Raw genomic sequence first — 17,482 nt, 5'->3', positions numbered from 1 at the left:
AAACTCTGATAAACAAATCTGTATAATAAATTTTGAATACTCCAAGTTCTAAACATTAATCTGGGCTGCATGCTCACCTGTAATAAAATACTTAAAATAACATCTGTGGTAAGCTTTACTATACCAAAAAATGTTGGAATTTATATTGACGATACCAGAAAATTATTATATCTTATAAACAATTGAATTTGTATGTCGTATTTCAGAAGATATTGGATATACAAGAGAAGGAATGAACAATACAAAAAATTGGTCTGCAGTAGGCTCTACTCGTGTAGTATGACTATCCAGTGCTTCATTCCCAGGATCAAAAGCGACGAACATGATTCACGAGTGGCTCTCAGCAATTCGGAATGATAATGGAAATCATCTGAAACTCAACATACAGATTTCAGATGCTTCGAGTTGCTATGTCAAAGGTTTACATGTTGAACAATATGATTTTTCTGTTTCCTTGCCTTGGCTGAAATTCTGGTATGCAAGACCAGATCATGCATCGCATGCTTTAAGGGTATAAAAGATTTGCATCAACCCAGTTGGCAGGCAGCATAGATATAAGATAATTCAGGATGAAGGGACTTTGGATACATTTTGATCTGCATCTCTTTTAATTTGTTCTACTATTTGGTGCCGCTTCTGTTGCTGCACTTTCCTTCGGTCGGTTTCCAGGATGATGAGCAAAGCAGTTATATCAGCAGGGCTCACTCCACCCACTCTACTTGCTTGACCAATGGTTTGAGGTCTAACCTGAATGAGATCGTAAAATAACTTAAGAATAAGAGAATCAAAATTTTTTTTGCTAAATGAGAATTAACATACTAGTGCTGCTATCTTGAATGTAAAACATCACACACACCTTGGAGAGCTTCTCACGCGCTTCAATACACAAAGTTGTCATGTCATGGTAATTCAAATCCTGTGGAAGAGGTATATGTTGCCGATGAACCATCTAAGCATGATTGGGGATATGAAATTAGTAAATATAGATATTCGTATGTTTGAAGTACTAATGCTAACATGTAAAACAATAGAAGTTCCCGCTCCAATAGAATTTTGACAAGTCACCTGTAGAAGTTGGCTCTTCTGCCGATTAATGAAGCCCTCATACTTGATATCAATCTCCACACAATCTTTCTCCATTTTGGACAAGTGCTCATTCCCAAAACCATGCTTATCAAGAACTTTATAATGTATGTGAGGCTTTTTAAGCAGATTCTCCAAAGTTGAAGAACCTTTCACTGGCTGGCCAGACAATTCTGTAACATCAGCGGACAGATCTCCTCCTGAAAATAAATCATAACCAAACACAACCTGCCTCCATTATTTGCATGCAACCAAAAAAAGACATAGAGGAAGAAAGATTAGAGACCTGTAATCTTGACAGTCTTCAATCTCTTCTTTTCCTCTGAAATTCGTGCTTGCTTATCCTGGTAAAGTTTCCAGCGTCTATCATCAATCAAACCAATTTCACGTCCTAAAGGTGTGAGACGACTATCAGCATTATCAGACCGAAGAAGCAGTCTATGTTCTGATCGGCTAAAAATAACACAGAATGAAAACAGTAAGATAATCAATTTGATGTACAAGTCATATGATAATATCTTCGTAGTGCATTCCACCAGACATTCTCTTTTTTATCCTTATAAATCCACCACAAATTAACAGGTTGTGATGTTCTAAATAAATCTACCTGTTCAATAATGAAGCTAGAGTAATATATGTTCATTTTCCAGATCCCAAGCCTTATTTGGCGACCCTACCCTTAAAATCACCATCTCTTTTAATTATTGAGCTAAACTTAATTTTGAGTATGAAATATTAAGATATTACATATCTGAAATATATAATTAACAAAAAATAAACATTACTGAGGAAGTTAACAAACAATCAAATTAACCATAGCACAAGGAGAAGATGAAAATGGTTTACCATCATCTTAATTCTTACCACAATCTTCGCAAAATTGTGACAGAATATTGAAAATAAACATAATTACTGACTTATAGCTAGACAAAAGCAAACAAGATCAAACGAGATAATTTACCTTGTTAACATGCGGTAAGGCTCTCGGAGATCTTTAGTAACCAAATCATCAATCAATGTACCAATGTAACTGCTCTCCCTCTCGAGAACGACAAGGGGCTTACCATCTGAATGTCTGGCAGCATTAATTCCAGAAATAATGCCCTACAAGTAAATACAGGCGAATCGTATTCAGAGTACATGTCTCCAATAGGTAAAGGTTACTGCATACTTTTCTTTCATATATGTAATCAAATATATAGTATTATGATAAGCAAATGTAATCATCAATAATATAGTTAAAGGACAAAAGTGTTCACAATTATGGGCAGATAGATAACGTTATCAAATAAAATATGATATAATTTGACTGGGTCATTTTCCTCTTAGAACCCTTAGCCTAAGAACCCTTAGAACCATTAACCTTATTTCTAATATTGGTTAGGGTTCTGCAGCAGAACTGCACGCACAAAAAATGTCTTGTTATTATATTTTGAAATTATTTTTGAACACACACAATGATATAAAAAACATATATTTAGATTTAGATCCTGAAGTTCTATTTAAAATTCAGGGTTCTGCAGCAAAACCTTAGTGGTTCTGAGGTTCTAATTTAAGGATGGGTTCTCTCTTGAGCGCAACCCTAATTTGACAACATATAAAATATGTTTTGCATCATAGATAATGGAATGGAATATCACATAGATATATAAATACCTGTGAAGCAGCTTCTTCATAACCTGTTGTTCCATTTAACTGGCCAGAGAAGAAAAGGCCTTCGATTTTCTTTGTCATAAGAGACCTAGAACACTGGTAAGCAGGCAAAAAATCATATTCAACAGCATATGCAGGCCTTAGCATTGAACAGTTTTCAAGTCCAGGCAGAGTCCTAAGAAGTGGCAACTGAAGTCGTTCCGGTAATCCAGTGGAGAATCCCTTGTATTATCACAGAGCAGTATTATGCATGTCAGTACACTAAGTACAACTTTAAACATTCTTAGATATCATTCACTTAATTCCTATTAAAGTTATAAAGTTTGACTGAAAATAGTACTTGGTAATATATAAACTTGACAAAAAACAGAAATACTGCATTGGTACTTTTATCGCGCTTCAGTAATGAGGATGTATTTAACGAAAAAGTTCTGTAATAGCTTATTTGTCTTAAATCTTCACCTATTACATGCTCTCGTGATTATAGCTATAGGAAGTGTAAACACAATGTAGCGGATCCAGCAGGTTCTCGAAAAAATCCTAACAGGATTCCACTATATCCAGTACTTGGTAGATTGCTAGCTGTTTAAACAAGTTCATGCTTGGCCGTAGCTTTGTATATGTCCTTAATAGATTTGATGTTTTTTACCAGCTTCAACTAAGTAGAGATAATACGTGCTCAAAATCTCAGGTAAAGACATCTGTAAGAAGCTTTTTTCACTGCACAAGTACCTATACCAGCTCCATCACAAGTTTGCAATGCGTGCATAGTGTAATCATTAATAGTTATAAAATTCTGAACTTATATAAAGAACTGTTTGATTCTCTTCTTGATCACAAAGCGTGAATGAGAAATCAGATGCTATATTGCGGAGAAGCTAGTCAAGAGGGATCTTTGAAGAGACTAAGATTTTACCACACTGTACCGACTGAGGTTGGAACAGGGGAATATGGGAGCAGCCTTTCATTAAAACAGAAAGGTTTAAGGACTCCTCCAGAATTCATGTCCTGAAATTTATGAAAGGAGCTGAATACAAAGATGCAAAGCAGCAAAAAGATTGAGTTGCAAGCATGCTGTATAAAGAAGATGAAGATATTGTACCGTTGTAACAAGGCAACCAAAGATGGATTTTCGGACCACAACATATATATAATAAAATGATTTGACAAGAAAAATAAAGCAACAGAGGAAATCAGTCCTAAAGTATATACTAACAACTTAAAAATTCCCTCCCTTCTTTTCCTTTTATTTTCCACATAAAGAACAAGACCTCAGAACATAATTCTGTTCAAGAAATGTAGCAATGTAAGCGTTGAAACAGATGAACACCGGATATGCCATGCGTAGATTTATAAGAATGACTATCGATATTGAGTGAAAGAATTTTTTGGAACTTTCTCAGCCATACGCAAGCAAAGCAGCACTTGTTGATAGAAAAGATACTACTGATATAACAGCTTAATAATTTACAATGTAAATGTAGAGGATCTAATAATGTAATTAAAACTGTACATGGCCTACATACAGAAATAGATCAGTTGCTTCTTCTTAATACTTCAAAAACAAAACCGTGTAAAATAGCTTCTGCAGCATACCTGTACATATAGTTCAGGTACATCCCGGCCCTCTGGCTCAAGAAAAATCTGGTGAGATTCTTTATCTTTGAAACGGACAACCTGTTATATATTACGGAGTCATAAATTCGATACTCTAAGTTTCACAAACACAGCTCGTAAGTAATTCCACCAGTCAAACTAGTAAGTATAGACTATAGAGACTGAATATTATCTGAGAAAAGGCTACATAATACAGTCAGCATCCAATATATAGATAGAATATGCGATGCACCTTATCTTCAATGGAAGGGCAGTATCTGGGTCCCTTAGCCTCCACCCAACCTCCATAAGTGGGGGTCTCATGCAGATTGTCCTTAATTAGCTGATGGGTGCTCTTTGTGGTACGCGTCAGATAGCAGCACAATTGCTCTCTCTGGATATGGAAGTCGGGATCAAAACTAAACCAGCTCACCTGTTTAATATAAATGCAATCAAATAGAGACCCCATTTTAATAATCTGATGGAGATCAAATTTACCGATAACGTATGAAACTGAAAAGAATTATCAATATTTCCATTCCTTGAATTCCCTAGGCTTCACAACTATGATTTTGGGTAGGGTACAGATATGCATTTCCCATCAATTAAATCAAAACTAGATAACATCCTTGATAGATGCTGGAAAAACTGCCGCAGCAAACTCCAGAATAATTGACTAGGAAAAGCAAGGGAAAAAAATAGATTCGTGGTGTGCTAATGTAGTCTAGATATGAAAAAATTATTGGAATGTACATGCAACTTACAACAAGTACACTGGGCATGAAGAACTTTTTTAAATCAATTATGCATGACTGGTAATATAACAACCTCGTCATCACCATGCTGAGGTTCTAATCCAGAAAAATCGACACTACGCTGGTCCACACGTGCTGGAGTTCCAGTTTTTAACCGATCAGTTTCAAATCCAAGTCGCTGTAAGTTCTCGGTGAGCCCATGTGAAGCTGACTCACCAGCTCTACCTGCAGGCATAGAAGTTCTGCCGACCCAAATTTTACCGCTCATAAAAGTTCCAGTGGTAAGAACTACGGAAGGAGCAAAAAAATCCATCCCAAAGAATGTCCTTACACCTTTTATGTTGTCATTGTTCCCTAACAATATATCTGTAACCATTGCTTCTCTGATGGAAAGGTTTGGAGTGCTGTAAGAACATATATTCATATTAGCACTAGTATGCAACATAAGATATGCAAACAGGAACCTACCGTACGTATATATGAATTAAATGATTTCACTGATACAAACTAGAAATTTCAAAATGCACCTCGAAGATTTCTTCCATACAAAATGTAGGTCCCATTTTTATATCCCAACAAAGTCCATTTTAAGGAGTTACATAGATTCCATTGACTTTAAATAACCAAGCCATGCGCATTCTAAATATTTTAAAAGAAGTTACTTGACTATTTGTCCGTAAGCATAATATTTGCATATCATTGTGTAACATTTAAGCAATTACTCTATACATTCAAAGTAATATATATTGTTAAGGGTTTCCAAGTTCCTAAGATTTTTATAACAAATTATGTTTAGCAGCTTTACTGACAAAACATTTTCTATGTTTCATCCAATTTATATTTTAACAATGTGGACACTTTACAATCAGAACCTTTATTATGCTCTATTTATATAGAGGGAGGGCGCTGCTAGAACATTTATCTATTAAGGTTGAATCTGACATAAAAATTGCATGCTACTGAAGAGTGAAAAAAAGTACAGTAAAAATAGAAACAGGCTAATAATTTTTATTTAATTTTTTGGACAGATATTTCACAGGAACCTTATATTGTACTCCCTCAGTCCCAACCAATTCTTTCAACTTTCCTTTTATTGATGTCCCACTCAATTCTTTACATCTCAAAACTTTTCAAAAGTAGTACTTTTATCCACTACTTTCATCCAATTTTCAAAACATATCAATTAAATACTGATGGGTCCCACCATTTCACCCACTTTCCCTTCTCTTTCTCACTACTTTATACATTAAACTTAATCTCGATAGTCGATGCCCAACCCATTGTAAACAAATGGGAGGGACGGAACTCAAAATTGATCCAAGTATGCAGCCATACCTCTCAACTATCTTTCTCATCTCTGTAGCATATTCCCTCTTGTCAGTTTGAGCTCGCAATGCCCACACAGCAGGACCTCTTGAGATGTTAAGAATTCTCTTTTGTAGATAACACCTAAGTAACATGGTGCAAAATATGTTATTTCGAACATAATACAGAACATAAAAGCATCTTGCCAACTTCGAATTCGAAATGTGAATTAAATGTCGGCCAGTTTGTAGTACACATTACGATTGACGATGATTTTAAAAAAAGCTGGGAGTTCCCCCCAAAATGACGCCAGTTTGCAGAAAACAAAACCGTAATAATAACAAACCTGTTGGACGTTGGCCACACAAGAATCAGATATATAGACTATTTGATCCGAAATTAAGTTTAAAAAAGGAAACAACGCACTTCTGTGTGTGTGTGCCTGACTGCCTGTACATAGCAAGCTTAATACTTTCAGTGGTATATAATTATTCTTGGAGCTTAAAAGCTGCAATTCTAGGTAATGCTATAGTAGCACTTTAATATAAATAAAAGTAAAAAGTGAAAAAACCAGTCTAGCACATTCTTTTTACATGCTACAACTCTGATATTATGCTCAGAAAGAGACTTTAAGAAAAAGTTAAGGTACTCAGTATATCTCAGTTAACTGAATTCAGTGTTGCATAGTTTCTTTCAGAGGCTATAAACTGCAATGTTAAGCTATGCTATCTACAGTAATTTTAAGCAAAAAGCTGCAAAAACTAAAAAAAAGGTAATCTTGAGCATCTCCTGTTTCATAGCATCAATAAGATGTCTAGCTTTCAGAAAGTCTTCTTGTCCTTTATAAGAAGACATTAAACATGTGAAATTTTACCTATCAGCAATCTTCCCAATCACACCACCAAGTGCATCCACTTCATGTACTAACTGTGACTTTGCGGGTCCACCCACAGCTGGATTGCATGGCTGAATAATACTTGAATGAGTAGTAAACCAGAATTTATCTGTTGCATTAACTTTGCAAGCAGTAATAGTAGAAGAATGGATATCTATGATAAAGGAGGGGAAGTTGGCAATTGACGATGATAAATAAATTCACAGGACAAGAATGAGGAATCCACTGCTGCCATGTGGTTACAAGTTTAGCACAAATTAACCAATATTGAACTGAAAATTACATTTAATATATAACTGAATTATTTTTTACAAAAAATATAGAATTAGAAATTAAATCTAATCTACTTGAAGATGTAATTTTTAAAATCATTAAATAATAATCTGTAATTATGAGTCAAACTTTGATCAATTTGATCGAGAAAAGTCAAACAAGATAGATTATTTAGGATGACGGTAGTATATAGTATTATAAGTGATATTAAGTAAGAATTGACATTGTAATAGGAGTAAAGGAAATATAAGTAAAATGAAAATTGTCACCTGTTAAAAAAAACTAATGTATAAGATAATACTAAATATATTTTTATATCTGTTATCTTACTTCTAATAGCAAAAAATTAGTTTTCTTTGTTGCAATTATATAACATCTAACACTCTTCCTTTTAAGAATCTATACTTTTATTATTTTAAACTGCCATTAACATAAAAAGCCAATCCATATAATTACTATTTAACGTCTTCCATGGAAAGCCAATATTGTTAACATTTTAACTCAACCAAAATGGCCAACTGACAAACCATATACTAAATTCTTGAGTTTCCAGCTATATCAGTATAAAATGATAACTCAATATCTACTATGATACATTTTAATATTATTGGACAAAACTTAGTCCACTCGATTGTGCTGAGTGCTGACAAAGCTAAATAATACATTTTAAAATTTAATACTGATTATATTCCAAAAATTCTTTTAGGGTATAAAACGCAGAACCATAACTAGTTTATGAAAGGGGAAAATTAGCCCCCTGCAGCACGCTCCAGTTCACGTTATGTACTATTTAAGTTTGCTCAACACTAAAATGTTTCGAAATAAGGAAGAAAGAAATAAGAACTTAACCACTGACCTGCCATGCAATCCGATCAATGTTTAGCGTTAAAAGCAAAGTTTTTGCACCCAGCTGTGCAGATGCGATAGCAGCTTCACAGCCTGCATGGCCCCCTCCAACCACGATGACATCATACCTCTCTTCACCTGCTTACATATTCACTATTCTATTAGCACTTTAGCAGGATGTAGAAAAAAACCTTACATCTGTGACAAGAAAATACAACAAAACTATGCAATTTAATCTTGTATTTCAAAATAAAGTTCAATTGACACATCTTCGATTATCCAATCACCCATTAGGGGTGCCAAATCATTACAAATCACCCCCTTCCATTTTCTCTATCATCCATGTCATATTTGGCAACCTCCGGTAAAGAAAATGCTTTAATAGCAGGCACGCTTAAGGTGCCTCCATGCCAAATGATTATAAATAATAAATTAGGCATGGGTGATAATGCTATCGAAACAAAAGTTTATGCCTTATCCATTTCAAGGGGTGCTAAGAACTTTTCTTCACACTCTTTATGCACCACATTAACTCACCCTAAGACAATAAGACCCACCCATGCTACATAGATCGTGGCACTCTTGTAATACCACTAATCTCCAATCAAAAAGAAAAAAAAATATATATAGAAAGCGCAGGCCACGTGTTTGACAAATTGCCTAGAAGAAAAAGTAGGTTAGTATAACAAGCCAGGCACCTGGAGTTGAGTTGTGGATGGAGGAGACGCAGAATCGCCGGTAGAACGAAGAATGGCGGCGACACAAAAGCTGCCGGCGGTGCTGGAGTAGATGATGAGAGCAAGGTCTGTTGACAAAATAACGAAAGCAATTTCGAAATGTCTTAAACTGTGAAGAACGATAAGGAGGGGAGGCTATGAGGCGGGTAAAACAGTTGAGCTGTGCTGGAATTGTGGGCATCTTTTCTTACCCAGTTCGATTTTTCGTCAGTTTTTTCACATGTATTATCTATCTATGCATGAATGGGTACATGGGTTATGGGTAGTGTCACTATGGGTGTCCTGTACTACTTGTTTGGTCTTTAGATTTTGTGTAACCATGGTGTCCATCTTTTTTGGTTTGTTTCAGCTTTGTGGTAAAGAAAAAAAATACTAAAGCCGAATTACTAGATTATGTGAATTTTTAGTCTCATGTTCGGTTTAAAAAAATTTAAAAAGTAGAAGTTTTATCTGAAAAATTGAACTTGATATTTGATTAACTCAAAATCAAAGTTAAAATAAAATTTTGATAATTGGGAAAGTTAGATATTTGATTTGATTATTGATAATCGAACGTTGATTTTGCTCGTTCCTAACATGATCTGGAGTCTAGAACAATCGAAAAAGAACATATTTTTCACATATTTTTTTATCAAATTGTATCCAAATAAAATAATTATTAAAATATATATTCCAAAAGAATATAGGTCAATATTTTCATTTTACGTGACTTCCATAATATGCGTATGCGTAAATTAATAATAAAATAATGAAACTGAAAATATTCACGTAGTTTGCAGGGTATTGCGTGAACTCGTGGGTTTACCCAGTGCGCACCCGAAGTGTAGCGGCTGCGGGTTCCTACGTTAAGAAAAATAAAAATAAAAAATAAAAAATCATCTCAATTGTATACTATATGTTTAGTTGTTAAAAGTAAAAAAATCATGAATCGGAAAAGAAACGAACCACTAGAGTGCTTTATTACGATTAATTTTGTTTTAGAAAATATACCATTTTATTTAAGGAAATCTCTTGATCCAATAATAACGGATGATGTACAAAGCAACAAGAGTCTCATCAATTTCTTGTATTAACCACTGTAATAAAAACTTGCCATGTTCAACAATATATCCACCCTTTCTCTATTATCCCCTTTCAGCTTACCTCTTTGTTCTTTGCTAACACGCATATTATAATACTATAATCATACATATAATTTGTGTGTATATACACAATAATATTATAAAATAGCTGTTCACTTGCTAATGTTACTGCCTCTCTCTTTCCTAGTATTATTTTTCAAGAGTTGAAATGTTCTGTTACTCCTTTTTGTAGTTCAACTGTTTTTTCATTGCAATCTCCATTTCACATTACAAGGTTCGATCTGTCTTTTCTTGAACTTTTCATGTATTAGAATCTGTTAGTATAAAATCTGTTGTGTTGAGTTTTTTTTTTTGCATTATTAAACTTTTTCTGATAGCCCTTTATTGTATTAGTTGACTTTGCAAGAACATGTGTATGTTTCATGTATGCATAGTTTTGATATAAAGACTGGATCTTGATGATTAAAGATTTGAAATTGTAGGTTTTCTATAAAGATTGGATCTTGATGGTTAAAGATTTGGGTGGGTTTTGAGAAGTAACTGATTATTATATACTTCTGCTTGTGGTTGAGTTGATTGTGTAGAGGATAATATAAGTGGAGATGGGTAATACCTGTGTGGGGCCAAGTATTGGTAAAAATGGTTTCTTGCAATCAGTTTCTGCAGCAGTTTGGCGAACCCGGCCGGATGAGGCATTGGCTGTAGGTAATGAGGTAGAAACTATTAATCAAGCACCAGTTTATGATGCGGAACCGGAGTCACCAGTTCAAAGTAAGCCACCAGAGCAGATGTCGATTCCAAAATCAGAAAAGAAAGAGGTGGCAAAACCTAAGAAGCCCCAAATGAAGAGGGTGCCTAGTGCAGGACTTAGGACTGATTCGGTTTTACAAAGAAAGACAGGGAATTTGAAAGAAGTGTTTAGTTTAGGGAAGAAGCTAGGGCAAGGGCAATTTGGGATCACATTTTTATGTGTGGAGAAAGCGACAGGGAAAGAATATGCTTGTAAATCGATTGCAAAGAGGAAGTTGTTGACTGATGAGGATGTTGAGGATGTGAGAAGGGAGATTCAGATAATGCACCACTTGGCAGGGCATCCGAATGTTATATCTATTAAAGGGGCTTATGAGGATGCTGTTTCAGTTCATGTTGTAATGGAGTTGTGTGCCGGGGGTGAACTTTTTGATAGGATTATTCAAAGGGGGCATTATACAGAAAGAAAAGCAGCTGAACTTACTAGAACTATTGTTGGGGTTGTCGAGGAGTGTCATTCTTTAGGAGTTATGCATCGTGATCTGAAACCGGAAAATTTTCTACTTGTTGACAAGAAGGAGGATGCACTACTCAAGACCATTGACTTTGGGCTGTCTATTTTCTTCAAACCAGGTACCTGTTCTCTAACATTATTGGTGGTTTTGTGTTCTTATATCAAAAGCCACTGACTCGTGATAAGCAACAGAGCAATGGTGTATAATATGAACATACTTTTGTTACTACTTTATATGCATACAGTATGTTCTAGTTACGTGATGTCTCTTAGGGTGAATAAGTTTCCTTAAGTTCCTAAGTCCTATCTGTAATATCCTGATAATGTCATATTATATTAACAAATACTTCTGAACATGCTTCTCGTTCTTTCGTTATCGTCTCCAGAGACTCATTTAGTCATTTTGCATTTATGTTGTACTTATCAGGAGAAACCTTCAGTGACGTTGTTGGTAGCCCATATTATGTTGCTCCAGAAGTTCTTCGAAAGCGCTATGGTCCTGAAGCTGATGTCTGGAGTGCTGGGGTTATGGTTTATATCCTACTAAGCGGAGTTCCACCTTTTTGGGATGGTAAGAACCTGGAAAGTACAAGTTTTACAGATCTTTCTTGTTATGTTGGTGATCGAACTCTTACTGATCCATTTTCTACCTTGTATCTCTATGAACTTTTCATGGGTTGTAGAGACCGAGCAAGGAATATTTGACCAGGTGCTGCACGGTGATCTTGACTTCTCATCAGATCCTTGGCCAAGTATTTCAGAAAGTGCCAAAGATTTGGTGAGGAAAATGTTAGTTCGAGACCCTAAAAGGCGCCTAACTGCACATGAAGTTCTGTGTGAGTGCTTTTATATTTATGAGTTTACAATATATATTGTCCCTTTATGTGACTGCTTACATTAGAAGTTATAATTACTAGGATTTACAATTAATGCTTTCAAACATTTTTAATAACAGTCATCAAAATTAGTCAAGTTCTTACTTGTACAGGGTTTGAACTATATAGCACCTAAAGTGTCCATCTTTATTCATCTAAGAAGAAAAAAACACAGATAAGTAATACCACTAACCAGTTGGTTATACTTCTAAAGGATTTAAAAAACAAACTAGCTTGGGCCAAAGGAAAAATGCTGCAAGAAGTATAAACCAATTTATACTTCTAAAGGTTTACGTTTAACTGTTTAATGTCCTCTTTATGTGTGAATGATCATTTTGTCCAGGTCATCCATGGGTTCAAGTTGATGGAGTGGCTCCCGACAAACCCCTGGACTCAGCTGTCGTAAGTCGCATAAAACAATTCTCTGCCATGAACAAGCTCAAGAAGATGGCTCTTAGGGTAAGTAAAATTTTTCAAAAAGATATGTTTAAAAATTAGGATGCAAAGGTGTGTACATAATAGAAGTTTAATAGAGTAAAATAGAGTTTAAAAGAAAAGAATACGACCTGCAAGCTACACTGAAGTAATAGAAATTTTTGACATACGAATGAGAGACTCTTGAAATTTAGTCAGGTGTCAGCTTTATATTGTCTAGAACAACTGATTGATCTAAATGCATTGAGTTAGTTTAATTGCTTAATGTGAGAAACCCATTGTGGATATTTTCTATTATTAATATAAAGAATCCTTCATAGTTCATAGATTATAATAATATTTCAAAGAAATAGCAACTACCCTTTAACTAATTTTTTTAATGATTATATACATTCACACACACATCTTGTCTTTCACCAAATTCGAGCCCTCGAATTCACATTTAAGGGAGTGAGGGAGGTACCATTAGGTCAACTTGCAACAAATAGGACAGTATAATTCACCAATGGTTTATGTTTGCCTCTAATTACAATTGAGCCAGATTTGAAATAATAAATATCTCTCTAAGTTCATTATTCTCATAATTATATAATAAAAACTAAAATCATAGCATAGTTAACTAGTGCTAGCTATAAAAATACATTGTAAAATTTATTCATCATGTCATGTTGATTCACGTACAAACAAGAAGTATGTTATTTAGCAAAAAAAAAAAAAGAAGTATGTCATAGAAGATCTAATGTCTTGCTTTGTGAAAACATATTACACAATTATGTTAAAATTTTAAACCCCTCTGGGTTATATAGTTGTTATTGTTATCGCTTGATATATTTGCATATGCTTGTAGGTCATTGCAGAGAGCCTATCTGAAGAAGAAATAGCTGGATTAAAACAAATGTTTGAGATGATAGACACAGATAATAGTGGTCATATTACTTTCGAAGAACTGAAGGCAGGAATAAGTAGGATTGGTTCAAACCTAAAAGAATCTGAGATATATGATCTAATGCAAGCGGTATGTATAATTGTTGATGCTGTTTGCAATGCTTTGAGATACTTGCTTTTATTTGACACCCAGTTTTACTACGCAAAGTTTTTCAAGTGTAGTGTGAAAAATGCATCAAACAGTTCATGTGGAAGAACTTTTAGGTCAAGCACTTGTTAAATAGTGCATGAATCAAGTATTAATCAGTCTTTTTATGCCACTACACTGTTGGTATCTTTTAGGTTTCTTTTTTGGTATTTGAAGATAAGATATATATATACACACATATACACAAGTCACTCTTATAAAATTGTCACCTCAAATATATATCTCAAAATGTGGTAGTAGAGCTATATATAGTGCAACCAACATGTCATCAGCTGAGCCTTATTATCTGACAGTCCCTGTGTTAGTTGACAGCTGTTCGCAAATCGTTACTTCAAATTATTATTGATTTTGCAGGGGTACTGATTTAATATTATCGCAATGGAAAATAACATTTTCAAGTCTTAGTAAATTTGAATGTGTCTGTGTTTAAGGCTGTATGTTTGAAGCATCTAAAGGTACTTACAGTTAGTGAGATATTAATGACGGCATAAAATATTAAAATGGAGAACTCGAACCTATATGAAGAAGAAACATTTTATGATTTTAATAACATGGTTTTGATGCAATTGTATTTCTTACATTTTCTTGCTAAAAATAGTGATCTTTATCTAGGAAAGGATATTAGGGGTTGTGAACAGCATTATTACTTCCCATCTATAGTATGAAGATAGACTGTATCTGTGGTTAAACATAATTACTGAAGTATGAAAAAATAGAGCTAGTAAATGTTAGTATATTCAAAGGTTCAACAGTTTGGTCATTTGATGCTTGATGAACTTTATAGTAACATGATAAGCAAGGAAAGGATGCTCGTTCTGTAAGAACTATCTGCTTCTATTAATATACTAATGTATTATTAATGGTTTCATCAGTAATGCAAGCACAAACAGTCAAACCGGAACCAAAAAATCATATAGGTCAAATGTTTTCAGTATCATATGTTTATAAGTTAGCATTGTTTTATGTAATATTTGAGATTATCCTGTAAGAATTCGGACCTAAAACATGCAAGAAGTCTTGGGCTTTTAGCCAGCGACAGAAGTGCCCAAATTATATTTATAATTTAGCTTCTTGGTAGAATATTTATATACGCCTATTAATATCTGTTGGTTTCAAGTAAAATTTTGTTCGAGATGACCTTTTTAGACAATAATGACAACTATCCCGTTTTCATTTGTTTGTTCAAGTATTCTGAGGAAATGGTTTGTACACTAGTAAGCTGAAGGCATTGTTGAAATGCTGCTGTATATTGCCTTTTGTAGTATATTTAAGCTCGTAAGAAGAATATTCAGAATGTGAGATGATATTTGCTTGTTTAGCACTTCTACAAGATTATATGATACTCTCAATTGAAGTATCCCATCTTCATCGGCATTTGTCATCATACTATAAAAACATGTATTCCCCTGTTCCTTGCTGAATAAACTTTTCTTTTAAGAACAGAGAATGGTAACAGAACACCTACTTTAAATTTCAGGCAGATGTTGATAAAAGTGGAACAATCGACTATGGGGAATTTGTAGCTGCGACATTGCATCTTAACAAGGTTGAAAAAGAGGATCATCTCTTTGCGGCTTTCTCCTATTTTGACAAGGATGGAAGTGGTTATATCACCCAAGACGAGCTTCAACAAGCCTGTGAAGAATTCGGGATAGAAGATACACGTCTAGAAGAAATGATCAGAGAAGCTGATCAGGATAACGTAAGCTCTTTTTGTAGAATTTTATCTAAACATCTCCTGAATCAGAGTGAGAGTGGTAGAACTAAGTTTTTCTGCTAAAATCCTACAGTTACTGCCATATCTGACATGTCATCAACTAATGGGTTAATTTAAATCTTCGAAGCAGGACACAGATCAAGTAATTTAGCTAGATTTATGTTTGAATAGCAGAGTAGTTGTAATGCATGACCACTTATAAAGGAATTCAGAGTCGTTATATGATAGTCCATCAATTAATTCTAGATGATACCTATATGATACTTACTGACAAATGAAGGATGCGTTATAAAGTTTTCTTTTATCTGAATTGTGTCATGTCTACGTAATATCATATTTTTACCGACTTTATGTACAGTAACTATGATAATTGAATACTAATCTTTTCCTCTTGATACCTAGTTCCCTTGTTAACTATTTTACTTTGCATCTCATCCCATTTGTTACATACTGTGGACCTATAATGATGTTCCAGCACCTTAATTTGACAGAATTATTAATATTCATGCCGTTATCTTTTAGCAAATCTTGCTCTTTCCAGCAAGAGGTCTTCCCGTAACTGTGGAGTCCTAAATTTTAAATGACGAAATATACCTTTTTTAAGAATTCAAATCCTCATGTAAACTTGCAGGACAGGCTAAGCTAAACATATCATATTTATACATATATGTGCTGTATTGGAATGCTCAAATGAACATGTAGAGAATTATCCTCACCCCTCGCACCCTTTATTTCCTTATTTATTTTCTAACTTCACTTCCAAGGCAAGACGTTCTTTGTGTTGTACTATAGCTTTTGAAAATATGTTAAATTTCATTTATGGCTTTTTCAGGATGGACGGATAGATTACAATGAGTTTGTGACAATGATGCATGGAGGAAATGCAGGACATGTTGCCAAGAAAGGTTTAGAAAATAGTTTCAGCATCAAGTTCAAAGAAGCAATTAAACACTAGAAGCAAGCATTTTTTTAGTTTATTTTCATATATTTGTAGGTTTCACTTATTTTTGAAATCATATACTCTTCTGGACTTGCTTATAGTTTGGAGAAACATTTATAAGCTTCAGCCTGAATCTTTTTCCTGTAGTCCCGTGTCGAACGAGACACCGAGTTCAGCTTGTATATTTTGTATGTTAGCTGAGGGAAACAAAGATGTATGTTATTACTGGCGTAACTTTCGGTTTAAATTCTTAGCTATGGACATTTAGTACCATAGACTCTTTTCTGAGTACATCTGAAGGCCACACCAGTTGCTTTGCACTTGGAAATAATTTGCATCTGCAACAAATTGATGCCATACAGTGCATCACAGTTGTTTTAGATTTACTCAAGCCAATCCTGGTGGTCTCTGCATACACCTTGGTACTTTCATTCATTTCTCATCATTTTCTCTAACCTATCAAAAAATTTATCTTATAATTACATAATTTAATTTTATGATAACTTCGTATTAACAACTTTAGTTACCTATATATCATATTATTATATGTATTATTAAATATATCATAATAAATGAGACTCGTGCAGTGCTGCTAATAATGCTAATAGTTATTACTGGAAAATTAAAGATGTGGTGTCCTCTTCATATTGCATTTATGTAGGTAAAATATTGTTTGACAAATATAAAAACAGTGTTCAAGGAATAAACTGTCACATACTTAACAATCAAATTCTGCTGAAATTATTTTTTTACTTTAAAACATACAAAATATCAAGAATATTACTTCATCCGTCCCACTTTTTCTAAACATTTTTTTAAATATTTAACACATATTCTAAATTTTATTTATATTTTCTTATTAAAAATTATGTAAATATGCGACCAATACATATTAATTTAGCATCCATAGTCAACCAACTAATTTAAGATGGA

The 17,482-nt window shown here is 34.1% G+C and overlaps 2 protein-coding genes across 3 annotated transcripts; one reads left to right on the top strand and one right to left on the bottom strand.

Moving 5' to 3' along the window:
• Nucleotides 1–114: 114 nt before the first annotated feature.
• LOC108223824 (uncharacterized) lies at nucleotides 115–9,447 on the bottom strand. Of its 2 annotated transcripts, XR_010292061.1 has the most exons (14): nucleotides 9,105–9,447; nucleotides 8,417–8,544; nucleotides 7,267–7,358; nucleotides 6,423–6,536; nucleotides 5,161–5,491; nucleotides 4,586–4,765; nucleotides 4,333–4,413; nucleotides 2,740–2,958; nucleotides 2,045–2,187; nucleotides 1,370–1,536; nucleotides 1,066–1,283; nucleotides 857–949; nucleotides 459–747; nucleotides 140–370 (listed from the first exon to the last, which is right to left on the bottom strand). XR_010292061.1 is itself a non-coding variant. In XM_017398255.2 (13 exons), exons 1-13 carry the CDS (start codon nucleotides 9,322–9,324, stop codon nucleotides 565–567), a joined length of 2,169 nt encoding a protein of 722 aa, XP_017253744.1. In that variant the 5' UTR covers nucleotides 9,325–9,447; the 3' UTR covers nucleotides 115–564. The 2 variants fall into 2 exon arrangements, 1 of the variants encoding a protein (XP_017253744.1); XM_017398255.2 differs by having other exon boundaries at nucleotides 115–747.
• Nucleotides 9,448–10,211: 764 nt separating this feature from the next.
• LOC108223247 (calcium-dependent protein kinase 1) lies at nucleotides 10,212–16,840 on the top strand. Its single transcript, XM_017397402.2, has 8 exons — nucleotides 10,212–10,499; nucleotides 10,708–11,608; nucleotides 11,917–12,060; nucleotides 12,173–12,325; nucleotides 12,708–12,823; nucleotides 13,647–13,814; nucleotides 15,370–15,594; nucleotides 16,442–16,840. Exons 2-8 carry the CDS (start codon nucleotides 10,828–10,830, stop codon nucleotides 16,562–16,564), a joined length of 1,710 nt encoding a protein of 569 aa, XP_017252891.1. The 5' UTR covers nucleotides 10,212–10,499; nucleotides 10,708–10,827; the 3' UTR covers nucleotides 16,565–16,840.
• The last annotated feature ends 642 nt before the right edge of the window (nucleotides 16,841–17,482 follow it).

Source organism: Daucus carota, chromosome 5 (genome assembly GCF_001625215.2).
Source record: "Daucus carota subsp. sativus chromosome 5, DH1 v3.0, whole genome shotgun sequence".
Taxonomy (NCBI): domain Eukaryota; kingdom Viridiplantae; phylum Streptophyta; class Magnoliopsida; order Apiales; family Apiaceae; genus Daucus; species Daucus carota.
Note: the sequence above shows the minus strand (reverse complement) of the source record. Positions and strands in the feature narration are given on the sequence as shown.